The 27,146-nt window shown below is 48.7% G+C and overlaps 1 protein-coding gene across 1 annotated transcript in view; it reads left to right on the top strand.

Annotated features, from left to right (window-relative positions):
• The window catches only part of ST8SIA2 (ST8 alpha-N-acetyl-neuraminide alpha-2,8-sialyltransferase 2), a 29,351-nt gene extending 10,846 nt beyond the window's left edge, over window positions 1-18,505 (top strand). The window contains exons 2-6 of the mRNA XM_005521595.3: window positions 3,573-3,635; window positions 5,547-5,675; window positions 6,201-6,458; window positions 8,549-8,842; window positions 18,081-18,505. Coding sequence (XP_005521652.1) covers window positions 3,573-3,635; window positions 5,547-5,675; window positions 6,201-6,458; window positions 8,549-8,842; window positions 18,081-18,366 — 1,030 coding nt within the window. The 3' untranslated portion in view covers window positions 18,367-18,505. The remainder of the gene's footprint in view (window positions 1-3,572; window positions 3,636-5,546; window positions 5,676-6,200; window positions 6,459-8,548; window positions 8,843-18,080) is intronic.
• Window positions 18,506-27,146: the final 8,641 nt, after the last annotated feature.

Genomic DNA, 27,146 nt, shown 5'->3' with positions numbered 1-27,146 from the left:
CACTAATGCTGGGGGGAAGCAGGACTAGGGGGTGGGCATTGTGAAATACCCATGGAAAATACATTTTCTAGTTTGTGAGCCTGGGAACATGGACACGTGAAGTCTGCTCGTAGAGCTCTGCTCGCCCAATGAGGCTCTGTGACCTACTTGCTCAGTCAAAGCAGCTTTGATTTCACGTATCGAAGTGGCTCGAAGCGAGACCAAACTTACCTAGCAACAATTAAGAGAAGCATTTAAGAAACGATGAAAAGGGAAGCAAAAACCCTAAACAAGCCCATTCATGGGGTGAATAGAAGAGTCTTTGCATACCTGATTTGTCACAAATTATTCATCCAAGAAAATTTGGTCCTGAACCATAAGAAATTTTTTGTTTTACGTCCTCTGATATATGAATCAGTGTCACTTTACATCTGAGCACAGAACATTTTGACCTATATAATATCTTAGATAGTGGCAATGCAGCTTGAAAATCTCAGGGAAAATGAGAAAAGATGGCATAAGTCAGTAAGATGGCATTAGCACATATAGATGCAACTTATCACTGGAAAACATCCCAACAGAAGCCCAAAGAAAAATGTTTTGTAAATAATAGGATTAGGAAGCAGGTTGGTACTTTGTGGAGCTGGCTATACAATGAAACTGATAACAACTAGATTAATAAGGCAATTCAGTCCAAACACAGTGTAGCACTAGAAAGCTTTTCAAAATCAATGCTATCTGTGCTATTTTAATCGAGGTTGGTCTTTGCCTTTGGAAGCCAAGAGATTTGAAACTCCAGGTCAGGAAGGTATAACAAAATGGACTGGGTTTTTTTGGTTTGTGGGGAATTTTGGGGTTTTTTTCGTTTGTAACATGTGTTTTTTAATTAGTACCATCCATTTCTAAATGTTTTCCTCTTCCCAGGTGGGGGAAGTGAAGGCATACAGGGGTACCAGCTTGCCTGTGTTGGTAAACAGAGTATGGCAGACCTTGGGAAATGCTGTGCTTGGCTCAGCTGCTGGTGTTTTGAGCAGCTGGTTTGTCTGTCTGGCACCCACCAGTGGGCTGAGCTGAGCAGGATGGCTGGACAGGCATCACACACCCCACAGCATCCTACAGCTCACGTTGTCTTCCACTGTACAAAGTGAGATTGTAGGAAAAACATCCTGAAGCTGTAGCATGGCACACAGAGCACCAAAAGAACTGAGAGTTTCGAGCATTTTAAGATCCACTAAACCAGCTCAGACCTTCAGCCAAGTATCATGTCTCAGCTCTAGGCAGTCTCCCTGTCTTGGAGAGGGAAACCTAGCCTGGCACAGGGAACAGTGGCTTTGCCAGCATCTCAGGTATCCTTGAGAGCATCGTGTCTGCTGCTGGCCAGCAGAGCAGCGATCCCAGTGCCATGGGAAGATGGTTAGCAGAGCCTTGCTCTCCTCCACTGCCCCTTCCACGTTCATTTATGACAGCAGAACACATTGTGCCTCTGTCTGCATTGGAATATTTTTGCTTTTCACAGTGTGTGAGGGGGAAGGAATAACCTCTGGCACTGTCCTTGGGGGGGTCCTCAGCTGGCAGCCAGTCCCCTTCCCCACCAGGCTGCACAGAGGCAGCTGGGAGAGGTGGCTTGTCTTCCTCACATCCAGCATCTCCAGCCCCAACACCTGCCTTAATTCCGTGAGGAGGCACACAGACCTGTCACTGCAGGCCATGTAAAGCCAGACAGGATAAATGCATTTAAATAATAGGTTGTGATGCTCTGAATCCTTCCTGCTGTAGCCACAAAACATGGATGAGGTAGGAACTGACACCTAGGGAATAGTCTTCTCTACCTCCTAATTTACGTTTTTGCTTTTCACATGTGAACCAGCATATATTCAGGGGAAAAAAAACCCATTTATTTCTCTAAGCTTTGTCTGTCCTACAGCAAGTGTGAAGGAGTGTGAATCCCATTTGGAAGGCTCCTTCAGAGGAGACGTCTCTGAGCAGGTGCGTGGTTTGCACACTAATCCAGCCTGCTCCCACACCCCACCGTGAACCCCATTAATGTGGAGGCTTGTTAAATGCCAGCAGGCTCCAGGAATGAGCCAGCCCTGCTGTTCCCTTGATGCACCAAGAAATGAAACAGCTCACAGGCTCTCAGGTCTGTCGAAGGACAGCGGAGAGCACCGGAGCAGGAATCGCTCTGACTTGGCCGTGGATGGTCTCTGGCAGGAGGGAGGAAAGGGAAAACCATCGTGGCATTTCCAAGGGTTTGATGTTGCGTGGTGCTGAGGGCTGAGCTCAGCCTAATGAGGGATTTATGTCGAATCCCACAAGTCTGAAAATCCTTTTTAATGGCACCAAACACACTCACACATGCTTTTTCTCTTTCATTTTTGTCTAATGCTTGTGGGATTTTTTTCAGAACTGGTAGAAATACATTCTCCTGAGATACATTTTCATTAAGGTATATATTTCTGGGTAGCAGTATTTCTGCTGGAAGAGAATTTGGTTCTTTTTATGACTGCTCATTGGGATATCTGTGCAATGGGAAAAATAAAACAGAGCAATGAGTACATGGCAGTTAAAATGTGTCTGAATGGGAGCCCAGCTCTCTTGAGCATCACAGTGTTGGTGACTTGTTCTTTGTGACCCCTTTGAAAACAGCAAGCTAAAGCAAGAAGGAGCTCTGCAGCCAGCTAGGTGCAGACCAATACTTGTATGTATTTAAGTGAGGATTCACAGCTTGTGTGAACGGTATGGTTTTCTGAAGGGGCTTGGTCCAACCTGTTCTTCAATACGGGATCACAGAGGTGCTGGAAGCTTTGGCTGTTCATTCCCAGAGGTCTTGGTCAGACTGGTCTGGCATCTGTCCTTGTGTGGTGGTGTCAGGCCATGGGAGTGACGCTGCTGTCACTTCAGGTCTGAGCTCCAGCATGTGAATGACTGTGGTGAGTTGGCCTTTGTAGCTTCAGCCAAGTTACACCAAAGGTGGGGAGAAGGGGCTTGAAGGCGCTCACGGGATTGGAGTGGGCTGGAATGGAGCTCTGGGTCTGGCCTGGGTCCCTGGGGGCTGGGAGAAGGTACACTATGAGATTTCCACAAGTCAAGGAGGCTGGTCACTCAATCTGCGTAAAATATAGATACTGGATGTTCTCAACTAAAAGCCCAGGGGAAGACAGTGGTGGGAATCCTGCCCAGATCATTCACTCTCTACGTGAAAAGGACAGGGAAAGTCCATTGGCAGCCTGGAGCTGGAGGAGAGCTCTGTGCACTGCTAACACCTGGCTGGTAAGGAGGAGATGTATTTAACGCAGCTGTGGGGCGCGCGCGGCTGTGGCAGCCAGAGCAGATGTCTGTGATGGCTGGTTAGATCACGCAGGTATTATTAATTGGGGTGGCTCGGGGCGTTCTTTGCCGGAATGGTTTCACGGTCACAGCGGTGATGAGGGATGAAAAGCCCTTCAGAGGCATCAGGACATTTCTCTTCTGGATGGGGTGGGACACGGGCGGCGTGGCAGTGCCTCCGCTCCGCGCAGGATCTTTTGACTGTTGAACAATGCTTGGCAGAAAGGAGCTGGATTTATAAATAATGCATTTCCTTTGTCTTGCAGGAGTTCTGGAGGCAGAGGTACAATCAGATCAGCTGTGAACAGCTTACATAGCAAATCTAATAGGTTTGTAAATTAGATTTTGTGTTCATTTGTTTTTGCTGTAAGGCAGCTATTAATCTGCTTCTCCTCTTCGCAGGATAGTGCTGTTCTTATTTAGCAAATGTATCTGTTCCTTTTCACTTCTGCTTTGCATTTTCTTAATCATTTCTCCCCCTCCTTCTTCCAGCTCAGTGCAATAATCATTTGCAAATAACCAAGGATCTGGAAGTTGTGGTGATTGAGAGAATGAGAAAGAGTTACTTATTGTGAAAATAAGTCAGTGATAGAGTTGCTGTTTTCCATAGTTTTAAGTGCTATTAGAGGAGAGATCGCTGTGTTTGGGATCAGAACTCTGGGTTTATTGCAGTGCACTCCAGTAACGTCCCTGCGTGGCAGAGTCATTCCCTGGCATCCCAGCCCCATTCAGTGTCTCTCTGTGTTATTTTTACAATGATTCCCTGTCAGCCCAGCATTGCCAAGTGGCACATTTCAAAAGCTTAGTGACAGCTTGCAAGGAAGAGTGATATCATTCTGTGATGATGTCACCACCTGTGACGAAAACACAGAAAATGGGCAAACCCAAAAATCCACAGTTATTCCCAGGATTGCTTTACCCTACTTCCATTATGATTTTTGACACCTTCTAGGTAAGGGTTCCAAGACATGAGTGATGCAGAAAAATGCAAGAAGCAAACAAATCCAACAGACTGGCAGCCTCTGGAGAGGTACTGTACACACACACATCAGGACACTGGCAGCAAGCATTTATAAACACATTTCCTTGCTTTTTTGAAACATTATACAGTGTGAGCCACAATGTGTCCTGGGGAGCTCTTTCCCTGGACTGGAGATGTGTTTCCAGGAGCTGGATGTTTGTCCATGAGCCTGGGCCACCACCTCTGCCCCATCTCTCTCTCTGCTCCCTCCTTGGGGTTTACATGCTTTATATAAATGCATTTATTTACAAAGCATTTCCCAGCTGGAAAAAGCCTTTTGCAGTGGAGAGGGAGATTCCCTTTAGCTGATAGCAAGTGCTTTGGCTGTGTATTTTTCAGAGTGCTCTGAAGTGTGAAGGATTTTTTTGGGTCTGCGGATACACACGCAGCTTCTTGATGAGGTGCTTGTCTTTTCTTTTTGGAGGGCAACTGGCTGGAACCAAATATTTGGAGGCTCCTTCAATTCATGCAGTTTGATTTAAATGTCACAGAAGTGCTGGGGCTGATTTGCTTCTTTGAGCAGGGATTAAACACTGGGGTCCCCCAGTGATCTCCAGCATCTGGGTGCTTCTCATTTCTTGGTCTGGAACAGGTGATATGGGTGCTGAAATCCTTGTGCTCAATTCTAAGCAGGGAAAAAGTTTCCAGTGAGCTTGTCCCTCTTGAGTACAGGATGCTCACAGCCCAGTCTCACAAGCAGCACGCAGCAGCTCAGCTGAATTAATTTCTCCATTGGGTGAAGAGAGGGTTGCTCCTCTCTGGTGAGGATTTTAATCTTCTACAGGAGATGAGCCGGCTCCACTTTGAGATATTCATGTGTGACCACAAGGCAACAGGGCAGCCACCTTGCCTAGGAAGTTTCTTAGTGAATTTTGGGGGCTTTGGGGTGTCTTGTCTGCAAGTGCCTGTCTGCCAGCCTGTCACTGTGTGGTTTTTTGTGCATGCCTTCCTGCAGCTCAGTGTGTAATAGTGTGTTTTCTGTGAAGCTGTGCTGGCTGTCAGTCTGTGTTCGTGGAAGTGAGTGGGTATTTAAGGATCTCTGTCTGCCAGAGTGTAGCAGAATACAACCAGGCTTTCACTTCTTGTTTAGCTAATAACTACAATTTTGCTTTTCTGATGAAGTTTGAATTCAAGCAGCCAGAGCTGAAGATGGTGATTAGAAGTGCCATTGGGATGCTAACGGATTCTGTCTCCCTCTCCCTGACTTTCTTTTCTCTAGAGCTGAAGTAGTAATAAATGACTCCTCGTCTCCAGCTGTTGTTGACAGAAGTAATGAAAGCATTAAGCACAACATTAAACCAGCGTCATCCAAATGGAGACACAACCAGACACTCTCTCTGAAGATCAGGTACTGGTAATTACCTATAGGACAAGAGACAGATTTGGTCCTCTCTAGTGCAAGCTGGCAAATTGCCTCTGTATCATCTAAAAAGTCAAGGAAGAAATAAAAAGACTTACCTCCTGCTGAGCTAGGCTTCATATCTGTAAGTGATCGCTTGGAAATGAATTCCCAGCTGAGCCAGCTGGCCTGGCAACAACAAAACAAGGAGCACTTGAGCCCCTGTTTTTCAGGCCAAGTGGAATTTGTGTGTGCAGGTGATGGGTCACAGAGGGAAGGAGACCTTCTTGCCTGGGTAAACTCAGGGACCCTCACTGATGGTGGGCTGACTGTGGTAGCCTGACCCGGGCAGGATGAGTGGAGAGGAAGCAGGCATTGAGGTGGAGATGTCCTTTTGTAAGCTGTGCCTGGGGAGCGTGGTCAGATGGAGCGGCCAGAGAGTGAGGGCAGCCAGGAAGCAAGAGCTCATCTCACCTCTGACCCAGGTTATCTCTGTACCTCACCTGATGAGGCTGTTTTCTTCCCTGTGCTCAGGAAACAGATCCTGAAGTTCCTGGATGCAGAGAAGGACATTTCAGTGCTGAAGGGGACGCTGAAGCCGGGGGACATCATCCACTACGTCTTTGACAGGGACAGCACCATGAACGTCTCGCGGAACCTGTACGAGCTGCTGCCCCGCACCTCTCCCCTCAAGGGCAAGCAGTTCCCCACCTGTGCCATCGTGGGCAACTCGGGGGTGCTGCTCAGCAGCGGCTGTGGCCCTGAGATCGATGCTCACAGCTTTGTTATAAGGTAGGGGGCTGCTCCCTGCAGCCAGGGGCCTTTGGAGCAGTGCAGGGGGCTGGGGTCCTGTGACAGCCTCACAGCCCCACATGTACACACAGCTCGTGCAAATGTCCTGCTGAAAACACTTCCACTCGTCTCCAAGTGCTCCCCACCTGTTCTTGCGAGTGCACCTTGTCTCTTCTCATGGTGCACCATGAACCACCCGCCAACCTCCTTTTCTCTCATGTTTGTCCTCTTGTAAACAAACCCCATCCTGCGCTCTCACAAACCTTATTCTTCCCCAAATCACTTCTGCCCTCCAGCACACGATGCCCTGGCACCACACTTGTGCATGCCCAGGTCTGACACTCCCCTGTGTCCCCTCTGTCCCCAGTGCCATTGTCCCTGCAGCTGCACTGCCGCAGGGACCTGCAGCAGCACATCCTGAGCCCTCTGGGACACACCAAATTCACTACAGGAGGTGTCTGAAGTGGAGAGGAGGAGCTCCTGCCCTCCCAACCCAAAGCTCCTGTTAGTTAAGAGGCTGTGGAATCCAAAGATGATTTATGTACATGCAGACATTTGTTTTCTGGCGAGTCTATTACAAAGACAGCCCAATCCATCAGCAGCTCACAGAGGCGGTGCTGGCGTGACGTGGGAATGAGGATAATGTCACCTCCGTCCCCCACTCAAACCCTGCTGCTCCAGCTGTCTGGCTGCTGGCAGCTCCAGCCTGTCCACAGGGAGCAGAGCATTATCCTTAACTGGAACACAAGTGAGCACAGGGAAAAACTACTTATTGTGGTTCTGGCAAACTTTAGTGAGGGGCACTCATGTCAAGCAGCAAAATTGCAGGAGAAAAGCTTTTCTGGATGTGAGGATGGGGATTTTGAGCAACTTCTCCCCAGCCATGTGCTAGTGCAGGTCTGGCACAGACACTCTTCCCATTGTAGGTTGTCTGAGCCACTGCTGGAACCTGCATCTTCCTGAGGAAGGTTTGTTCCATCCAAGCAGCCTTTTCAGCAGGGTTGGCAGTGACCAGTGATTGTGTCTGTGTCCAGAACACAGGTCCAATGTTTATTTTTACTGAATTCACTCCTGCAATGAGTGAATCAAAGGGACCCCATGCCAGTATCTGGATTTTCTTTCCACCATTCCCTTAGTTTCCCCATCTGTAAGTAGGGAAAACAGTAATAATGGCTGATTATCGAGGCAGATGGTTAGGATGCAATTCCTGTTCATTAAATACTGTAACTTCACTGTCAAACACCACAGCACAGCACTCAGTGTGCAAGCACATGGGCACCCTCTGGTTTTTAGGATGCTGGGGGAGCATCTCTCTGCATCCTCCCATCAGCTGTGTGCATGGCACAGACACAGATTGCCCCCCTCAAGGAGCTATAGGAAGTCAGTCTGTAACAAGGGTGATTTGTTGGCAGTTTGTCCCACAGGCCCTCAGCCCCCATGCTGATGTGACACAGCAGCTCATGGCCTGTGCCCTCATCTTGTACAATCTTAGAGGAGGCACCAGTGAACACTACAGAAAAAAGGTGGTTTTTGAGGGTCACAGCCTCCAGACAGCCAGGCCCTGTGGAGGCCATGTCCTGGCATCCCCCTCCCGCTGGTGTCAGTATCGCCACCGGTGCCACCACGTCTGCTGTTTGCAGAGACTCGCCAGGAGGACAAAAGGCCTTTGGGATAATGTTACTCCAGCAGGGCTGGAATTAAGAGGCAAGTGCTTTCCTTGAGTGGAAAAGGCTGTTTTGTCTAAAATCTGCCCTGGGAGCAGAGACTGGAGCTTTGCTGCTGGTGTTATTTTTGAACGGCTCCAGAAGAGCCGCTGCTCCCTGCAAGCCACCCATGAGACACCACACTTGTGGCTGATATTAGCCTTGTCCCAGAGGGGCACGTGCCAACACAGGATGGTGGCCTGAGATGGAGATGGCTCATCATCACTAATTCACTGCAGAGGGTCATTGTCCCTCCTCTTTCTCCCAAAAGCGAGGGTGAATGTCACATTGTCACCAGCCCTGGCTTTTGGCATCACACCCCTCTCCTGCCTGTCACTGCCCTCTCTCAGTGCATTGAACAGGCCTGCTGGGTGTTTCCCTTTGCAGGTGCAACCTGGCCCCTGTCCAGGAGTACTCTCAGGACGTGGGCATGAAGACAGACCTGGTGACGATGAACCCCTCGGTGATCCAGCGCGCCTTTGAGGACCTGGTGAACGAGACCTGGAGGGAGAAGCTGCTGCAGCGCCTGCACAGCCTCAACGGCAGCATCCTGTGGATCCCAGCCTTCATGGCCAAGGGGGGCAAGGAGCGAGTGGAGTGGGTGAACGAGCTCATCCTGAAGCACCACATCAACGTCAGGACTGCCTACCCCTCGCTGCGCCTGCTGCACGCTGTCCGAGGGTGAGAGCCTCTCTGGTGTGCCCCCAGCCAGCATTTCCTGAGCTGGAGAGCCACCCATGGGTTTGTGCTGGAGGAAAACAGTTCAGGCTGTTTCCTGCTGCAGACCATGTGGGTGGGGTGGTGGATAGTCCCTAGATTTGAGTGTGAGGGCCTTTAGCAATATCCAGACTTCCAGTGCTCTCCTGAGGTGTCCCTGTAACTCCCAAGCCTGTGGTTAGGGCTTTCTTGGAGAAACATGTGTGCACTGAGCCAGCAATGAGATTTGTCACCTTGTGCTTCAGTGACAGGAGCACATCTGACACAGCTCCTCCAGTCAGGGAGCTCGTGTGTGAGCCTGGCTGGGAGGGGGGTGACATGGTCTGGTCCTGCTGATCAGATAAAAAGGGCCAGTGCTGGTGACTGGGTTTACTCTGAGGGAAGGAAAGGGTCTTCCTGTTTCCTGCTTGCATCTTCAGGTGTACAGGAGACACAGGTGTGATGGGGATGAGGAAGTTGTAAAATAAAGAGAGCCCCAGGGGTGAGATTTTCATGTAAATGACTTGGGAATGGGGTAGGCTCTCTCTTTTGTGCTTTATTTCTCTAGGAAGATCATGATTCCTTAGGCATTTAGGGAGTTCAGGCAGACAGTGACTTATGGCAGTAGTTGTCCTTTGATCCTGACCAGACCCCGTTAATCTGACAGGATGGGAATTTCCTTGCGTGGCTGATGCTCCCACTTGTAGGCCTCAGCATTAATGTCCCTTGATTTCTTTGAGCACTTCTCCTGCACACCTCTGAGTCTGAGCTCTGCAGGTCAGTTGGTCCCTGCTGGGTGTTTCCTGACCCAGCTCAGGTTGTGTGTCAGTGCTGGGGGTGGGTAGGGGACAGGTTTTGGGGTCATTTCTGCCAGGAGCAAGCCCAAGGAGGGGCTCCAGGAGGCCTGGAGAGGCTGGGAGGAGTGGATTGGTGCCACAGTGCTTCACAGGCAGTAATAATGAGCAAGTACCACATCTGCCCCAAATGCCTGTGTTAGAGACTTCCCTGGGCCAGAGAGGCATCTCACAGAAAACACTGGTTTTGAGGTAAAGAAAGGGACGGAAATGATACCACAACTCAGAGAAGGGGAAGACAGGAAGAAAAAAAATCCCATAACCCAAATTCAGAGCTATTTCTAGCTATAATTGACTTACTTTCATCTGTCAAAATAGAATTAAGCTCCTGTAATAAGCCCTCTAAATCAACAGGCTGCTAATCCTGTGCTGGCAACCATTCCCAGTGCCAGAAACTTCCCATAGGAAGCTTTGCAGAGGAGTTGGCAAGGGTTAGGCATCGCTTTCCTATGGGAGAGGAGGATGCCTCCACAAGCTCAGCTGCTGAGTTTATCTTCCAACTCACAGCTTCTTCCTGGCCTTTCTGTGCCACAGCCCTGTGCTCCAGCTGAGCTGGATGGCACGCTGGCTGTCCCTGAGCAGCTCCAGCAGAGCACTGTTGGAGCCACCACCTGTGGCTGGCAGGATGTGCCTGGCTGGAGGAAATGCAGGGATTTTGGGAGAAGCCCAGGGGTTCAGTGCTGCAGGGAGCAATGCACCTCTCTCCCCCATGGCTTGGGGGGATGCAAGCGGTCAGAGCAGCAAGCACATGAAGTGAGCTGGGGGTGTTGGGGATGAATGTGGCACCAGCACATGGCTGGACAGTGGCTGATGCTGATGGCAAACTCCAAGGTCCTGTCTGGAAATACAGCCAGGACCTCGATCCTGTCCCTTGGGCTGGGCACCGTGCTGGGGGCAGGGGAGAAGGTGGCTCCTGGCAGCTCTAATTCAATTATAACCACAGAGGCCAGTGCTAATCCTCGTCAGGGATTGTCCTCTAAACCAAGGGAGCTGCTGCCTGACCTGCCCTCCTGCTCTCACACTTATCAGCAGGAAAATAAGGATGCCTACTGATTAGCAATTAATCTAATGAAAACTGCAGCCCCCTCGGAAAGCCTGAACTGATGGGAGCACTTCAACACTGACCCATTGTGTTGTGGGCTGGCCCAGGAGCTCACAGAGGAGTCACCCAGGGCTGGGGGGACAAAGGGCTGTGAGATTCTGGAGTCAGTGTTAACCCTTTCCTTGGTGCAGCCTCCTCAGGGTTGGACTTGGGTGGATTTGAGAGTGATTCAGGCAGAATTGAATGAACTGGGCACAGCTGAGGGAGGTAGCTGACCCTCTTGGTCTGTATAGGAAGTCTCTCAGGGTAATTGATATGATGTGGTTTGGGGTGAAGGAGTCCTTCCTCAGGTCAAACTGACCAGAATCACTTGGGAGTTTACTTATTCATTTTCTGTGTCACTGTCCAATTCCCATGACCATCCCATGTTTTTGCTTATGAGGGACATGGTCTGCAACAACATCCTCTGTCTCTCCAGCTCTCTCTGTGCTGGTTCATAGCACTATGCTTTTGTTTGACAGATCTGAGATTTGTGAAACAAGCACATTTTGTGGCATGTGGTGTGCAGCAGAGAATGAGTAATCCACAAAGCCCCACAGCACATCCCTCTGTGCTGCTGTGGGCTGCTGTTAAAGAGAGGTCCCATCTTCTCCCTTTTTGGATAAAACCACCTTTTATCATCTACCCTGAGTTGATTTGGAAGTCACAAAGAAATGAAAAATGGGGGAAGTTTTTCAGCCAAGGCACCCCTTTATATTTTTTTTTTTTCCCAAGGGATAGCACTTTCTGCAAAGGCTGACATCTCAGCCAACTTCAATTTGGCCACAAAAGCGTTGCCTTTTCTTCCTCCACTACCAGCAAAACACATTTGTGAGCCCTTGACTCCTCCTTGAACCACAGTATTTATTGTCCTGCTCTGCTTCCCCTCAAACCAAAACTCATTTCAGTGGCAATTGAGCGTTTTTCCTATAATTTTCAGTGCATTTTGGGGCATTTGTAGAGGGTGCATTGCTGAGATAAATAAAAAGCATTTGGTTTTGTTGTCCTTAACAGCATCATTTGAGACATCACCTTTCTAGCTATGAGGGTGCTTTAAATGTCTGCTTATAGCTTTTTGGGTTGTTGATTCTGGATAATCAGTGCAGTAGGACGGAGGCTTTTTTCACACCAGGAGGGGAGGGACCCTTCAGCATTCCAGTGGAGGAGCTCAGAAGGAAGCCAAGTTTCCCCCAGGGCTGAAGAGGGGGGCAGTTTGGTGGCAGGGAGCCAGCTCCTGGGGACAGTGCTGTGTGTTTCAGGGTGTGTGCATGCCCTACTTCTCAGCAGTTTCATAAAATATCCCCCCAGCCATTCCTCTGGCGAGCCCCGTGCTCCTCACCTGGCTGGGGAGCAAGCAAGCCCCTTATAAATTGCCTGTTAGTGTCTCCAAAAAGCCTTGTAATCCCTACTGCCAAGCAGCTTTCGTTAGAGAAATAACATGAAATGCAGGAGGAGAGGGAAAATAATTGTGTCTGGAGGTTTGTCTGTCACTCCTCGCAGCAAATTCAGGGACTTTCAAAAAAAATTTCACTTTTTCTAATCTGGCCTAGCATTTCTCACTGTGTCCATCACAAGGGTCTTTTGGCAGTAACCAATTCCAGTCCCATAAGATTTTGTTAAGGGCTTCTTGAGAGAAAAAGAAATTAAAAATCAATAAAGCTTCCAGCTCCTTGGCTTGGTCTCCCATTAGGTTTAACATCCAAAAGCTGTGACAGCTGGCCTGCGCTGTTCAGGACAGCGATCGCCGTGCCCAGGGGCCAGGGTGCCACCTGCACTCAGAACTGCAGCCTGACAGGCCACAAGGTGCATTCATCTTTGCCTTGAATGTCTGCCTGGCTCCTCACAGCCAAACAGGGGCTGAGCCTTCACTTGGGGTTTCAGGGCACGATGTCTTTCCCATCCATCAGCCGTGGTGGGAACCCTCGTGGTGGAAACCCACACCTGGTCCCTCCTCGCCTCGTGTCCCCTTTCAGCCACCTCCATTCCAACATGCTTTACCTCACTTGTGTGCAGATGGATCTCCTGACCTGTTGCTTTGCCTGCACTCTCTTGCATCCCTCCACAACCTCTGCTTTTCTCTAACACATCCAGCCTAAGCTCTTGCTTTTCCTTTTCACAGCCCTCCCAGCTCAGCTTTTCTCACCCTCTGTCTCAAGACTGGTTCTGCTGTGTCCAGCAGTGTCGGGCCAGCATCGCCCACTTGTGAGTTTTCTAACCCAGCTACTTCATGCCTCCTCCCTTATGGAGTCTCACAGGGGCTCCTCTGAAATACCTGCCCAGGGGTCTTGTGCCTTAAAGCCCTTCCCCTAAACATTAAACAAATGGTTTAAGGGCTGTGGTCCTGTACTCAGGTGAGGGAACAAGATGTCCAAAAGGTGCAGGGAAAACAGCCACTCACAATTGTGTGACTGGAGTGGGATTAAAGGTGTGCTGTGAACACCTCCTAAAGCTGTGTGTGGCTTAGATCAGTGGATATCCTGCAAAAAAAGTCCTTGTGTGAGCTACTATCCTCTCCTCTTCTGCACTTGAGGCACCCTGAACCTGAGCTGTGGTGTGTCTGCACTGGGGGCCCAAGAGAGTTAATTTGTTCCTGTTAATCTGGAAGATCTAGTCTTTTCTTTTTCAAAATAAGTGAAGGGGCATAGAAAGGAAAGGTGAAAGAAATAAGGTTATTTTCAATTATTTTTATTTTTTGTCTGTTTGGAAATGCTTTAACCTGAGGGTGTTGAGTACCATATGTGTTTGAAAAGGCATCACAGGGCTCAAGATCTGGAGGAGAAGAGAGTTTTTATCTGTGGCTCAGAGTTGATTTGCTTGTGCCAAGTCACCAAAACCAGAACCAGGCTACATGGTCTGGATCCAGTCTAGACAAGGAGGCTGGGTTTGGTGTTTGGGCTTTTCCCAACCTGTGGATAAAGCCCAGCTGACACTGGATGCAGTTTTTGGAGTCAGTGTTAGCATCTGGATGGGAACATGTCTGTTCCTGCTTGTCTAGCACAGCTCTCATCACTGTACCTGGCTCTTGGCTGTTCTGCTGGAGGTACCAGAGGAAACTCGATACCTGGACAGAAAAGGGCTGGAAGAAGGTGAATAGGGGGATATCAGTTGCTCTCTGGGCTCCAGCACTTCATCCACCCAGCACTGGGACATGTTCTGTCCCCTGCCAGCACCAGCAGGTCCTGTCCCCCCTGCACCAGCATCAGTCAGGGCACTCACTCTGGTTATCTGTGTCTGGTTTTTCCAGGGTATTACTGGGAGCAGGATGTGTGTGGCAGACTGATAATACACTGCTGCCAGTCAAGGACTAGCACCTCCACAACAGCTTGTGTTTGTGTCACACTTTTATGAATTAGCTCTTTTAAAAGAGTCTGAAATTGCATTATTTCAGCTATTCTGATTTGTATCATGAAATAATGCAGCTGATACTGCTGAAATTTGATTTCTTCATTGACCTATGTCTTTTATTCATTTCATCAGGGCAATGGATTTTCTGTTAATTTTATCCTGTGGGTTAACCCTTACCTGGAGGGTACAAGTTATTTTAGGTTTTTCTCAGGCGTGTCAGGAGCTGGTTGGTAAGCAGAGAGCAGGACCCCACCCTCTCTAGCAGTCCTTGAATGCTGCCTACAGGGAGGAGTTTTGCACCCAGCATTCCAGCCCAAATCCAGGCCAGGCTCTTCTCCCCAGATTCAGTGATGCTGGGGGAGGATGAGCACTCTCAGTGTGGTGTGGCACGTGCTCCAGGTGTGCAGTGGGGAGGCTGCCACCTTCCCTGGCTCGGGTGGCAGCTGTGGCTTCCGAGGGGCAGCTTCAGCAGTTGCCTCCTGAAGAATTCCCCCTGGGATTTGGGGTCCCAGTGTAGCAGTTTCTTTCTGTGGCTGCAGAGCAGCCTCCTCACAAGAGGCACACACTGATGGTCAGGCACCTGGCAGCAGTTCTGCTTAGGAGGCTTCTAATCATCTCCAGTTGAGGATCAGGAGATGAGGAGCAACCAAAGCCACCTCCCAGCTGTAGGATGAGACTGAGCTGCTCTTCTTAAGTCTCAGTTCAAGAAGGTGTTAGGGCTTGTGTCTAGGCTGCCTCCTTACAAAAGATGGCCTTGAAGATGTGATGGCATTTTCCATCTGTCACTATCATGATCTAAAGCCAGAGCTGTCTCAGGCAATTTTTCCCTGACAGCATTGTGGTTCCTGTTGTGAGCCATATCCTGCTCAGGCTCCTGCCTATCTCAGGAGCTGCATCCACACCTGAGGGTTTATGTACAGACACAGCTTCTGAAGGAGGTCCTCACTGGGAGGACAGCTCTGAGAACAGAGGTATTGGGTTTCAGGACTGCTCTTTTCTCTTTTAATTGCTGTCTCCATAAAGTGTTGCAGTTAATAGTTATGGTGATTGGTGTAGCCAATTCGAAAAATAATTACTGCCTGCTTCGAGATTATCTTTCCTCCTAATTAAAATCCTGGACCTTGCATATTAAAGGTGTGCTGTTGACACAGCATCCCATGTGCGCCCAGACAACCTCATTTGGATTTACAGAATTAATTAGGTTTTATTTCCATCCCCAGCTGTTCTCTCCTGCACCAGGGTTGTGGCTGCTGTCTCAGCTGGACAGTGGTGGGACAGATAAGAGGAAGGTCTTGCATAGCTCTGACACTCCCATCACAAAGCAGTCATTAAAAAGTATTTCCCAGACCTCACCAGAGGATTTCCCACCTTCACTTTCCAGGAAACAAATTGCAGGAGCTTTGGCATGGCCTATTTTATGGATTGGGCATTATGTGTTATGTTATGTCATCCATGTGGGTGGTTTGGGACAGCCTGGAGTCCATCACCCCCTCTCAAAGCTGCTTTGAGAATTTGTAATGCTGCATGAGTGTGGTTTTTGCAATACCCTGCCTGCAACAAGGGGAAATACAGACAAAAGAGCCAGGTTTTAACTTTCATTGTTAAAAAAATGAATTGTCAGTGTTGCTCACACCAATATTATCAAGTGAGTGCTCACTAGCTGCATTTGGTGAGGTGGATACACTGGATTGGTAGTGGGAGGGCTGTTTTTGGGTGGTGGCTTGTGCACATTTGTTGGAATATGTAAGTTTTTTTGTGTGTGCTGGGTTGCAGAGGACAGCATGTGCTTCAGTGTCTGACCCAGGTCATTTTTCTCATTGTTAATATGCATGAAACTGGTGGTCACATGAATGGTCACAGTGCCTCTGTGCAAGAACCACTTCGTCTTGCTGTCAGGGTCCTTAGATGCTCACAAAGTATTTACAGCCTCTCAATGAAACACAAAAGTTAGTATTTTGGGAGGGCAGAAGGTCACCAGTATTTTTCTGTGTACTCCAGCTGGTAAATTGATAGAAAGGACAGTTTTAAGGCTAAAGCAGCTGCAGGACAAACTCCAGACAGTTGTCCCCCCCACCAAAGCCAGCTGGTTAATATGGCTTGACAGTTCTTCCCAGGTGGCTCCCCTGCTGCATGAGGATACCCTAATTCACAGTGTTAAATGGTTGTGATAATCTCCCATTTCCCTCTGCACACAGGGGGTCTAATGTGCTTACCCATAAACTTGTCAAGGAGGCTGCTTTACCTGTGGGAGCAGCTTGCTGTGGCACTGCAGTGAGCTCTGCTGGGTCCCCACAGCACAGCCCTATGGCTGGACAAGCACAGAAAATGCTGATGCTGTCCCACTGAGATACTGCTTTTCCCCCAGTTTCTTGCTCCTTTTTCGTGCTGGATGCCAGCGTGAGCCAGGCAAAGGCCTCCTTCCCAAAACATCAAATCCATCATTTGCTAAAGCCCCCTTGAACATCCCTGCATGTAGCACCCAAAGAAGCTGTCCTTGTGCCCTTCCTGCACATGCTGAGGTGGTCACTCTGCTTCCAGAATTTGATTCACCAGAAAAGTCAATTTTTTTCTCTTATCTGGCTGAGAACAAGCAAACACGTTTTGTGCCTTGGTTGCTAAATTTTAATGGCTTTTGTGAAAAGCTAATTGGGAGGATTAAGGCTCAGCTCTCCCAAGGGTTCCTGCTGTCTGAGCACCAGACCCTCAGGAGCCCAGCAGAAAGTGCAGATGATGAGCAAGACACTTCCTGGGGCTCCACTGCAACTGCAGAACCCGGCTCAGGACCCCAAACATCTGGTGAGAGCACAGAAATGCCACATGCTCTGCTCTGCTTCCTCCTGCCTTTTATTCAAGGTGCTGCCAGTCACTCACCTGAGCCCAGGCCCTTGGAAATACCTGTTTAAAATATTCCAAGGGCTCAGACAGGCTGCAGCACAGCGGGATGTGCTGCCTGCACCAGCCCTGCCTGCTCTGGGGCAGTGCTGGCATCAGACGTGCTGGAGGAGGAGGGATTGTGCCTGATGGGGATATCTTCTACCTCCCCAAACCTTTTGCTTTCTGATTTTGTTCTTCTGACAGTGTTTTCCTTCTGAGCAAACCAGATAAGTTGCCTTTGCAATAAATATGGGGCACTGGAAACATCTTCTTCCAGGATGTTGATGCTGCAATAACTTTTATCAGCAGCCCAAAATACCACAGCTGATACGGTTTCTGCTGTTGCATCACTACATCCCTTACATCCTTCCCCTGTTCTTTTTGCCATCCCTCATAAAAACTAACGTGGTTCCCAGCAGCGAGCACAGCTGACCTCCGTAGCTCACATTTTATATTGCAATGTGCCATATTGCGTGTCTGATGGACTCATGCTGCCGAGTGTGGTGATGTATCTTGGTCCAGGATCACAGCAGCAGTCGCTGGGTGTAATGGGAACTCAGCAGTGCATTTTAGCTCTTTCAGCCTGGTGACCCTTTGTTCCAAGGCAGATGTTTTTCCATCCCTGTCGTGTTTGCTGTCAGAGTAAAATATTCATTCATCAATGAAAGTCATCAGCATGTGTTTGACTGTGTCTGCTTCGAGGGGTTGTTGGAGTCTACTTGACATGTGGATGCTTTGGTCTGTGGTATTGATCTCTGGGGTTGATTGGAAGATAATTGTAGGCTGAAGTACCGAAGGCCACTGTTGCAAGCAATTTGTTTTTCATAAAGGATTGTCGAGGCATGAGATGCTTCAGTGCCATGGCAACAAGTGTGATGTAACCAGCAGACAGAGAGCAGGAGGATGCAGTCCCCAGAGAGGCTTTTTCTTGGCATGGAGAACTCTGCTAGTCAGAATCCTCTCACTTTGAGTCACCAATGCATCTCAGTCAGAGGCTGGAGAGGGAGAAACGTGCAGGACACGAGCTTGGTGTGCGGGGTGAATAACAGGCTGCACTGTCCCTCTGCAGGTACTGGCTGACCAACAAGGTGCACATCAAGCGACCCACCACCGGCCTCCTCATGTACACCCTGGCCACCCGCTTCTGCAACCAGATCTATCTCTACGGCTTCTGGCCCTTTCCCCTGGACCAGAACCAGAACCCGGTCAAGTACCACTACTACGACAGCCTCAAGTACGGCTACACCTCGCAGGCCAGCCCGCACACTATGCCCTTGGAGTTCAAAGCCTTAAAGACGCTGCACCAGCAAGGAGCCTTGAAGCTGACTGTGGGGGAGTGCGATGGGGCCACGTAGGGTGGTCCCCGGGCACGTTCCTGCACAGCCACAGGAGGAAGGGGAGGGGGCGGAAAGGACGAGTGGTGCCTGGTGGGGTTGGTCGTCTTTGTTAACGCGCGGGACAGCGACACAAATATATCTACGTGGTACCTATATATATTGACCTGAGTATTATAACTGTTCGGTGTTCACCAAGGGAGGGGCAGCAGAGATGCGGGAGCGTCTCGCAAGACTGGCCTGGGCAAGACCCCTTTGCCGTGGGGCTTGCTGGACTCGAAGGGTGTTTGCCTCACATCCCAAAGGTGTGAAGGTGGTTTTTGAGGGTATGTTAGGTGATGGGTTAACGTGAGCCGTTTGTCGTGACTGGTCCGAGGTTGGTAGTTAGTTCGTTTGGCCAAGGGCGCCGGCAGCGAGGCGCGTCCTTGGCCCCGTGCTCGTGCTGGGGAGGGGAAGGGGCAGGGAGCGGGGTGGGCAGGGAAGGTTTGTTGGTGGCTCTCACAGCCCAGGCTCCTGTGGCACCGCAGGGACCAGTGCCCAGATCCATCTGAGCACAGAGTGCCAGGCTGGGCACAGCCCTCGGAGCAGGAGAAGCCTCTGGGGCTGCAGCTGGGTCTCCAGGAGGTGGCAGGGAGCAGAGCTAAGCTGAACCCAGTGACACTCACACATGTGAGGGCCTCCACAGAATGAGAGCATCAGCATTGGGCCAGGGGGATGGTGAGGAGGATGCTGAGCGTGTATTTCTCTTCCTTTTTTAAGGAGCAATTTAGGGAGGGGCAGAGAGCTGGAACGTGGCAGGAAGGAGCGTTGCTGCAAGAAACCAGCACCATTAGTATTGAGTATTAGTATTGAGTAGTCTCACTGTGTCACAAAGACACTCAACATCTGTCAGGGCTTGTGAAAACCATAAGTATATCCAGCTCTAATTCCCAACTGTTACCTGCTAAGCAGATTGCCTTCTTTCCCCCTCCAAAAACTGCCAAAATATGGGTGATAAGCCTAGACCCAGCCAAGCAGAAAGACCACAGGACTTCAAGGGACTTTTTCAAGTCTAAATAATTTATTTTCAGTTTCTCCCCGAAGAGCCAGCACACAGCATTGAATTCCTGGAGTCCCACTCTCTCAGTCCTTTCAAGCCCTAATTATCTCTCACTTCCAACAGTTAAATAGGGTGTCAGATGGATCTTGATGGAGTGCTTGCCTAGTGAGGAACATCATAGAATAATCTTTTCCTTTTTTTTTTTTTTGCCAGGCAGAACCCAAAATATAAAGAATTTTTTATAACCGCATTTGCTTTTCTCTGATTTTTCGGGGGTCTTGGAAGAAGCAACTAGATTGATCTGATGATTCTGTTTCATTTTCTGCCTCTGTAGCCTATTCTGTTTGTCTCCCAATTAGCACTCAGTGCCAGAATGCAGGTGAGTCCAGGGTTCAGCCAGGGCTGTTTGGGTTTAATTTGTGGGAGAGTAAATAACACTGCACAGGCAGACCTCAGGCATGCTCTTCACTGCTGCCATGGCTGGGTATCATCACCTTTGGGCCTCCTCCTGCTGCTGTGTTTTTTAAGTTAAAAAGTGTACAGTTTGGGGCTGAAATACTTGACATTGTCTCTTTAAAAGCTGAGTGCTTCAAGTGGTAAAAAGAAGAGCTCACTTTCATGTTTTGGGCCGTAGAAGCTACTGTACCCACAGGAGCCTGCAGCCTGCTAATTAGTGTCAGATGAAGATGGCTAAGATTAAGGTATAAGCAACATTATAGTGGATAAATGTGGGCTAATCTGCCACTGAGGGGATGTTTCTTTCCAGCACCAGAAAATTATTTCTTTCATGTCTTTTTTTTTTTTTTTCAAACCTGGTGCCTTTTTTTTTTCTTTTTGCGTATTATTTTTGCTTGACTTTAGTTTCACAGTAAAGCTAAACCTGGCTGTGATCCTCAGCTTAAGCTGAGACAGAAAGAGAGAGAATAAAACTGTAGGATGGAAGTAATCTGCAATCCCAGGGAGTCTCCCACCATTCAGGAGTGGTTCTTAAAGCCAGATAATTCCCAGGTTTGTCCCCAGCACGGGGGAGGGACAGAGGAGGGCTGGAGATGCAGGGACTGCTAAAGCCAACTGTTGTATCAAGGGGCCTGGGCCATGGTACTGATTGCTGTTAGCAAACCTTCTTTTTAAATAAAAATAGAGGAAACAAAATAAATGTTGCGGGGGTTTTGTTTTTATTCTTTATTTTCATCGAATAGAAGGGCGAGAGGGGAGGCAAGACCATGAAGTGCCATGGGATTAAATGGGGAGACCCTGGAACCCCTTCTGCTGGTGAAGGAGAGGGGAAGGTTGGGCTTGTTTGCCCACATGATGTGGATGTCACGGAGACATTGAAAGCCATCAGGATGTTCTCACTGTGCCTACAGAGATTATTGAGCTGAAGCTACAGCAGCACAACAGGGGTGTGCCAGGGGCTGAAAAGATGATGGGAGAAGGGATTTTTTTTTTCCTGGTGCCCTTGAAGCAGCTGCTGCATCAAAGCACAGGCAAGTTATAAGCAAATTATTCAGGGGGATGAAATTGCTGGTGATGTTTCTATTCCCAGAATGGGTCCTGTTCCACCCCTGTTGTAAAAATGCATTAAACCATGAGCAAGACCCTGCAGCTATTGAAATCCCTGGCTGAGCTCCCATTTCACCTTGCTGCCACGCAGGCTGGTCTCTGCTGTGTTTATATGCACAAAAAACAACTAATAATTTCCCCTTGCTTTAGTGTTTTGTGTCAAGCCCTCTGGTCCGGTTCTCTGGGCAGCTCCTCAGGTTGGAAACATAATTTATCATCTCAGTTTCCAGCAAATAGCTGGGACCTGGCTCCACCAAGCCCCAGCGAGGCACAAAGCCCTTGTGCTGTGCATGAGCAGCAGGAGCAGAGATTCAGATTCGCCTCCTGCAGCAGGGCTTGGGGTGGGTGGCTGATATTTGGGCTATTTTGGGGCAGCCGCCAGCCCTGGAGCAGCACGGCAGCTGCCAGATGCTGTGGGGACCCAACGGCTGCACCAAGCTGCTGCTTGATGGATTTCTTCATGCCCAATTAAGGCTCTTCTGTCATCAAGAGTGAAACAAAAGAGAGGATTGATGCTGCCTAGGCAGAGATGCAGGTGCACGGGTTGCACCACGAATCTGCTTAACTGCTGTAAATGGCAGCGGCAGCAGCTCCCCTTGCCCTTCCCTCCTGCATCCCACCACTCCCTCCAGCAGTGAGGCTGGTCCAAACTGGTGGTGCTGGTGGCTGTGGGAAGGTGAGCTCCCTCCCATGGGTTAGGCACATTTGTGCCAAAAGGCCTCTGGTTGGTTAGAAGTGACCTGAACTTGAAAAATAGAGGCAAACTTGAGTCTCCAACTGGCTAAGCCCAGGGTTTGGGGCTGTATCCCATCGTGGCTTGTTGGGGTGATGCTCTAAAGGTGCTTCTGGCCAAGCACAATGTCCTCCTCACCCTGGGCATTTTCTGTGTACAGCAGCTTGGGGATAAGGGCTGTGTGTTGCCTGCTCCCCACAGCACAGTGAGAAGCCCTTTTCATTTTATCCATGGTTTGCTGGGTTACATCCCATGGAGTCTGCCACAGCTTTGGCATATACATCTTATAAATATATATACATTGACATGGCTCTTGCTCTCCTGGGGGAGATCATGCCCATACCTGGCCCTGACACCTGACATCTCCTCTGGTCAAACTGCAGAGTCCACAGGCTCCACTGCCAGCATCCTTTATAATTAATACTGCCTTGTTTAACGCTGACTGGGGTGATTTGAGTCTCAGCAGCTCCTCTGAACTGCAGCACAGCATCCCCTGGCTGCTTCCCACACTGCCCAGCCCCTCAGCCAGGGCTGCCCAAGGCACCACTTCCCTCCCAGCCTCATGGGACAGGAGTGGAGCTTCTCCCCTTCCCCCAAACTCTCCACCAGCCAGGGCTTGCTGCAGGTCAATAACCAACCCTGTGCTTCAGTCACAGCCCAGATAATTAAGAGAGCAAAGTGCAAATAGTCACTGTGATTCAAATTACCTTTTAATTTCTTTTCAAGCTGCCTGAGGGCTTTCTTTAGTCCTATGAAAAAACCTGATTTTTTGTTTTTTTTGGAGCCACCAATCTTGCAAACTGGAAAGACGCAATATTTTGTATTCAAGGTGTAATGAAAGTTGTTTGTATTTTTACATTGCATTTTGGATACTTCTTGGGAAGAACACTGAGACCTTCAAACGATCTCATTTAAATTATAGAAATTATTTGAGCTGATCCCAAAACAAAGTCACTTCTAATTTTGTGCAAAATATTCTCAAAAAGGTTGCATCATCTACAAATCATGACATAGATATTGGGTTTTTTTATCCACCACTCCTTTTCAAAATTTAAACAATCCAATTTCATGCTAGAAAGGCTTGAAACTATGGAGATAAAAGCTTAAAGCTTTTGAGAGACCCACAGGGGACGGCAGGGAAGTGGTTTGGTTTCCTCCAGAGTGCCCCACAATGTCAGGAAGTAAAACCAGACACATAACCAGGGTCTCAAATGTAATGCTTTGTTAAACCATACATTTTTCAGCTCTTTTGGTCTTTTGGTTGCTTTAATTTTTATGTTTTTCACATTTATGAATGGTTTATTAGCATGCATTTTCATCTCTATATGTTACTCTATCACCTTCAGCACCAGACAGCAGAATTTCATTTTGGGGTGCCCCTTTTAACCACATCAAATGCTTTATAGCCTTCCTCTTCTTCACTACTACTTAATCTTATTTTTCCCTGTGGAAACAACTGAGCACTTCTGAGCTGGCAAATCTCATACTGCAACTCCAGTAGTGCCCATGTGCAAGTTCTACACTGGGTTATCTTCTCACTGTGGATTCCACCAGCAGCAGGGCATGTCTTACTTGTGTCCCCCAGATGGTTGCACATCACTCATACAGGCAAGGAGATTACTGAGAAAGGCCTTGGACAGAGGCCTGAATGATAACCAAAAAAACCATCATCCACCCAAGAGGATGGGACTTCTCTCCCAGTATTAGCACCATCGAGGCATTCAGCAATAATCTCCTTTTCCAGCTGGAATAACTCCTGTTTGATGAACTCCTGTTCATCAAACCTAACCCAATGCATGACCAAAGCTGTCACAGGCCAGTTCCCTTCACAGCCCATCTGGAGGCAGATGTATTTGGCTGCTTAACATCATCTCCAAACAAATCTTCCTGTGTCCCTACAAGAACCAGGATCAGCACTCACTGGCCCTTCCTACTGTGATGCCCTCAAGATCTTGCGCATGAGCTGAGAACAAATGCGAAGTAACAACATGGATGGGAATATCTCCTGCTTGGTTAATTCAGGAATCTTCAGACATTTCCAACCCCCTAAAGAAGGCACAGGCGGGTGGAGGACAGACCTCAGGGATGGTCATGGAGATGTCATCCTAAAGGAGATACCAAACTCCTTGTAGGCTGCACAGTGCATGCACTGAATTTACTGTTCTCATGCCCAAAATAGAAGTGAGAAGTATCTGTTGATTGTATCCAGGAGAAAAGCCCAGAGTTTGAGCATGGATTAGGAAAAAACACTGTCCTTGAAATGCCAAAAAGCAGCCAGGACCATTGTCCCCTCTCAAAGTACCCGGCCAGAACAAACCCATGGCTCTGCTGGAGGAACGCTGCCAGCAATAAAAGTTAAGTCCCCCTGTGCTGGGATGGTGGCAGGCCATCTGACACTAATCCTGTCCCTCCAGCAAACAGAGCCTCCCAGGCATTGTGAAATATCCTCAGCTATTTGCTGGCTTGGTTGCCTGGAGAAGCTGCTCCGTGGAGGGCTGATGGAGCACTCGGTGTTCTCGCATGACCCAGGCAGCAAAGGTTAAAGCACATTAGAGCAGCGTAATGAGGTTTTTATCCAGTGCTCTGGAAAGCCTCACACGCCGCTTTCTAGAAAATGTTGCAATCTAGGCTTGGGCAGGAACCACAGAGCAAGGAAAATGTTATGCTTGGACCATCAGTCTCGTAGTGTCTTGCTGCACCACTTCCAGATGAACTTGCTTAACTCGGCTTGTGTCTGGAAACGACTTTGGGTTGGAGATTGCTAGGAAGAGGAGAAGAGGCATGCTCTATTCCTGGACTGCATATTAGTGTTCCATATGGGTGCAGAGCCAAAGCATATGGACCTCCATCTGTTAGGCAGGCCTGGCCTGGCCCCACGGATGGTTTATAATGCACATAGATTCATCCAGATTTGGGATTCCTCCAAAGCAAGACGAGAGCCAATGACTCAAATATTGTGCAAAGCCATTGAAACTAACGGCACTAAACAACAATCATTTGTCTCCTGTTTGATTTTACTTGCTGTAAAATAATGAATTAGTTACGGGGGTGGGTGAGTATTGTGCTGTGGATGGAAGCTTTGAAGGAAACATGGTTAAAAGAAAACAAAACAAGAATCATCCTAGTAATTCTGTATCAGCTTCCTCCCATGTATTATTCCCCGGAAAGTAAGCTGTGTCCTTCAACTTCAATAACATGGCATTTATGCTCCATCTGTGATCAGATTTAAAGATGTTTGCAGGCATAATTCAGGCAACTTTCAATGACAAATTCAAGGAAGCTGGAGAAAGAGCTCTTGAAGTTCTTCCACGACTAAAACAACTCTAGGGAAAATGAACTTTGCTCCTACAAGCTCTTTATTAACCACAAGCTCCAGACTTGGACGTTTTCTTTTAAAACAAATAATTAGCCCCAAAAGACTCCAATTCTTAGCATGCTGTGCTGTTTCTTGCGCTGAGAAGCCAGCATGTGGTGGGACTTGTCCTGACCTCGCTGAATTCAAGAGGCACTTGCAGCCCAGCAGCACCACGACTTCATCCACTTCTTCAGGTCACATTTCTGCTTTGAAAGATGGGCCTCAGAGGCTGAATTTCAGGCACCATGCTGGAAACATTTCTGCTGAATTTTCCTGCAGAATTGTGTGGGACACATGATTAAAGCCATGGGATGACCGCCAAGGAGATGGGCTATTGTGGCAGCCCCTGGGAGAGCTCATAGCAGAAAAAAAATCCTCTCTCCACTAAATTAATTAATTGCCATGCATGTTAGCTCTGGGGTTTGGGGAAATTACCGTGGCCTGATTTCCTTCAGCACTTTTATTCCTGGCTGGAGACCAGGGGAGTTGTTGAGGTTGCTGACTTAAGACACCATAACAAATGGCTAGAAATGACCGGGCAGGCGTTGTGATTTGTAACCTGTGCGTCTCACCTGCCTCGAGCACAGGTTTCACGGCACCTTCTCTCTGGATTTTATGGAAGGGGCAGATTTACAAGCATGCCAGCCTCCTCCTGGGCTTCCCAGGAGAGACCTGGAGGGCACAGATTTCTTGGCCGAAAACCATCTGAGAAGCCAGGCAGCTCTGAACATTCTGTGGTTTATTTTTGGAGGAAGCAATTTTGGTAATTGCATGCATTAAATGAAAGGCAATTAGGGATGGAGGGAAGGTGTTGCATGTGTGTTGGAATAGGAGCCAGCTCCTAGCCAAAAGGCCTGTTAAAAACGTGGACCCCTGCATGTGCCACAGGCCAAAGGGGGCAGGGAGGTGCAGGAGGTGTGTGTGGGTATTTATGGGTGTTTAATGTGAAACAGGGCATGGAAACACTAGCATCTGTGATGTGTCTTTTATGGTCTTCCCACGGTTTTAATTAAAAATGCAATAAAAGCACGACGAGAGGAAACCAGGATGTTTTAACAATCAGCTGTTATAAATTGTTTTGTAGGGGGGGAAAGAAAATCAAAGAACAATTGTTCATGTAAAGGAGTTCGGGACACTGAGTTCACATGGAGAAATAAACCCTGTGGGAAAGGTTTTCCTGTCAGGAAGCACGTGCACAGGCAATAAAGTGCAGGGGGGCTTCCATGCTGCTGTGGGGATCTGCCAAGTGGCTGTTTCCCCATCAGGTACATCTGTCTGCCAGAAACATGGTACATGCCAGAGGACTGGGAGCAGGATCACACGCCAGGAGGTGGGATGAGGAGGATGTTGGATTTGGGCTGGGACGATCTTTGGATGGCTCAGAGGAGTTGCAGTTGTAATTTCTGAGACAACAGAGCACGATGCATTTTGTTCTCGGTGACAGGCACACTAAAACCATTTTGTGGAGCACCTGTTGCCTCTGACAGAGGTGACAGCAGGATAACACTGGAACAGGATGAAAAGGAGTTAATGAGGCCTGGAGAGGCGGCTGCAGGCCCTGCAGGCATCATCTCTGGCTGTTTTTAAGGGATTATGAGGGTTTGGGTGTGTCCATGGCCTTGGATAGGATCAGGGGTTTGCTGCCTACTGTTGGGGTGCCCAATCCATCTGGAGATGAATGTATCTGGATATGTCTGTCAGCTGGTCCCCTTCCTCCTGTCTCTGTGTTCACATTCTCAGTGGAGAAAGGGGGCCCTGAGCCAGCCACCACAACACTGCTGGGCTCTTTCTCCATCTCTTCCATGACCTTAATGCCTTTAGACTGTTTTCTCCATGTGTGTTACTTAGTTTTTTTGCAAAAGGAGAGCTGCCAATGCCCCCAGATGGTCACTGCTCCCACAGAAGCATTCTGGATGGGTTTTCTCTCTGCCTTCCAGATGAATTCAATGAAAGTCCACAACAGCCGTGGCTCCCAGCAGCCCCCAAGGACCAGAGTTCCCTGAGCTTGTAGTTTAAATGGAGATTAGCTTCTAAAATTTAACGAGGATCTCTGTGAAAACAGCATCCCAAGGATAAAACAACAACCAAAAAAAAGGGAAGCCCATTGAATA

The sequence above is a fragment of the Pseudopodoces humilis genome, chromosome 16, assembly GCF_049639895.1.
Source record: "Pseudopodoces humilis isolate 2021_Gansu_Grassland_sample_001 chromosome 16, ASM4963989v1, whole genome shotgun sequence".
In the NCBI taxonomy this organism is placed as follows: domain Eukaryota; kingdom Metazoa; phylum Chordata; class Aves; order Passeriformes; family Paridae; genus Pseudopodoces; species Pseudopodoces humilis.
This window is presented reverse-complemented; position numbering and strand designations above follow the sequence as displayed.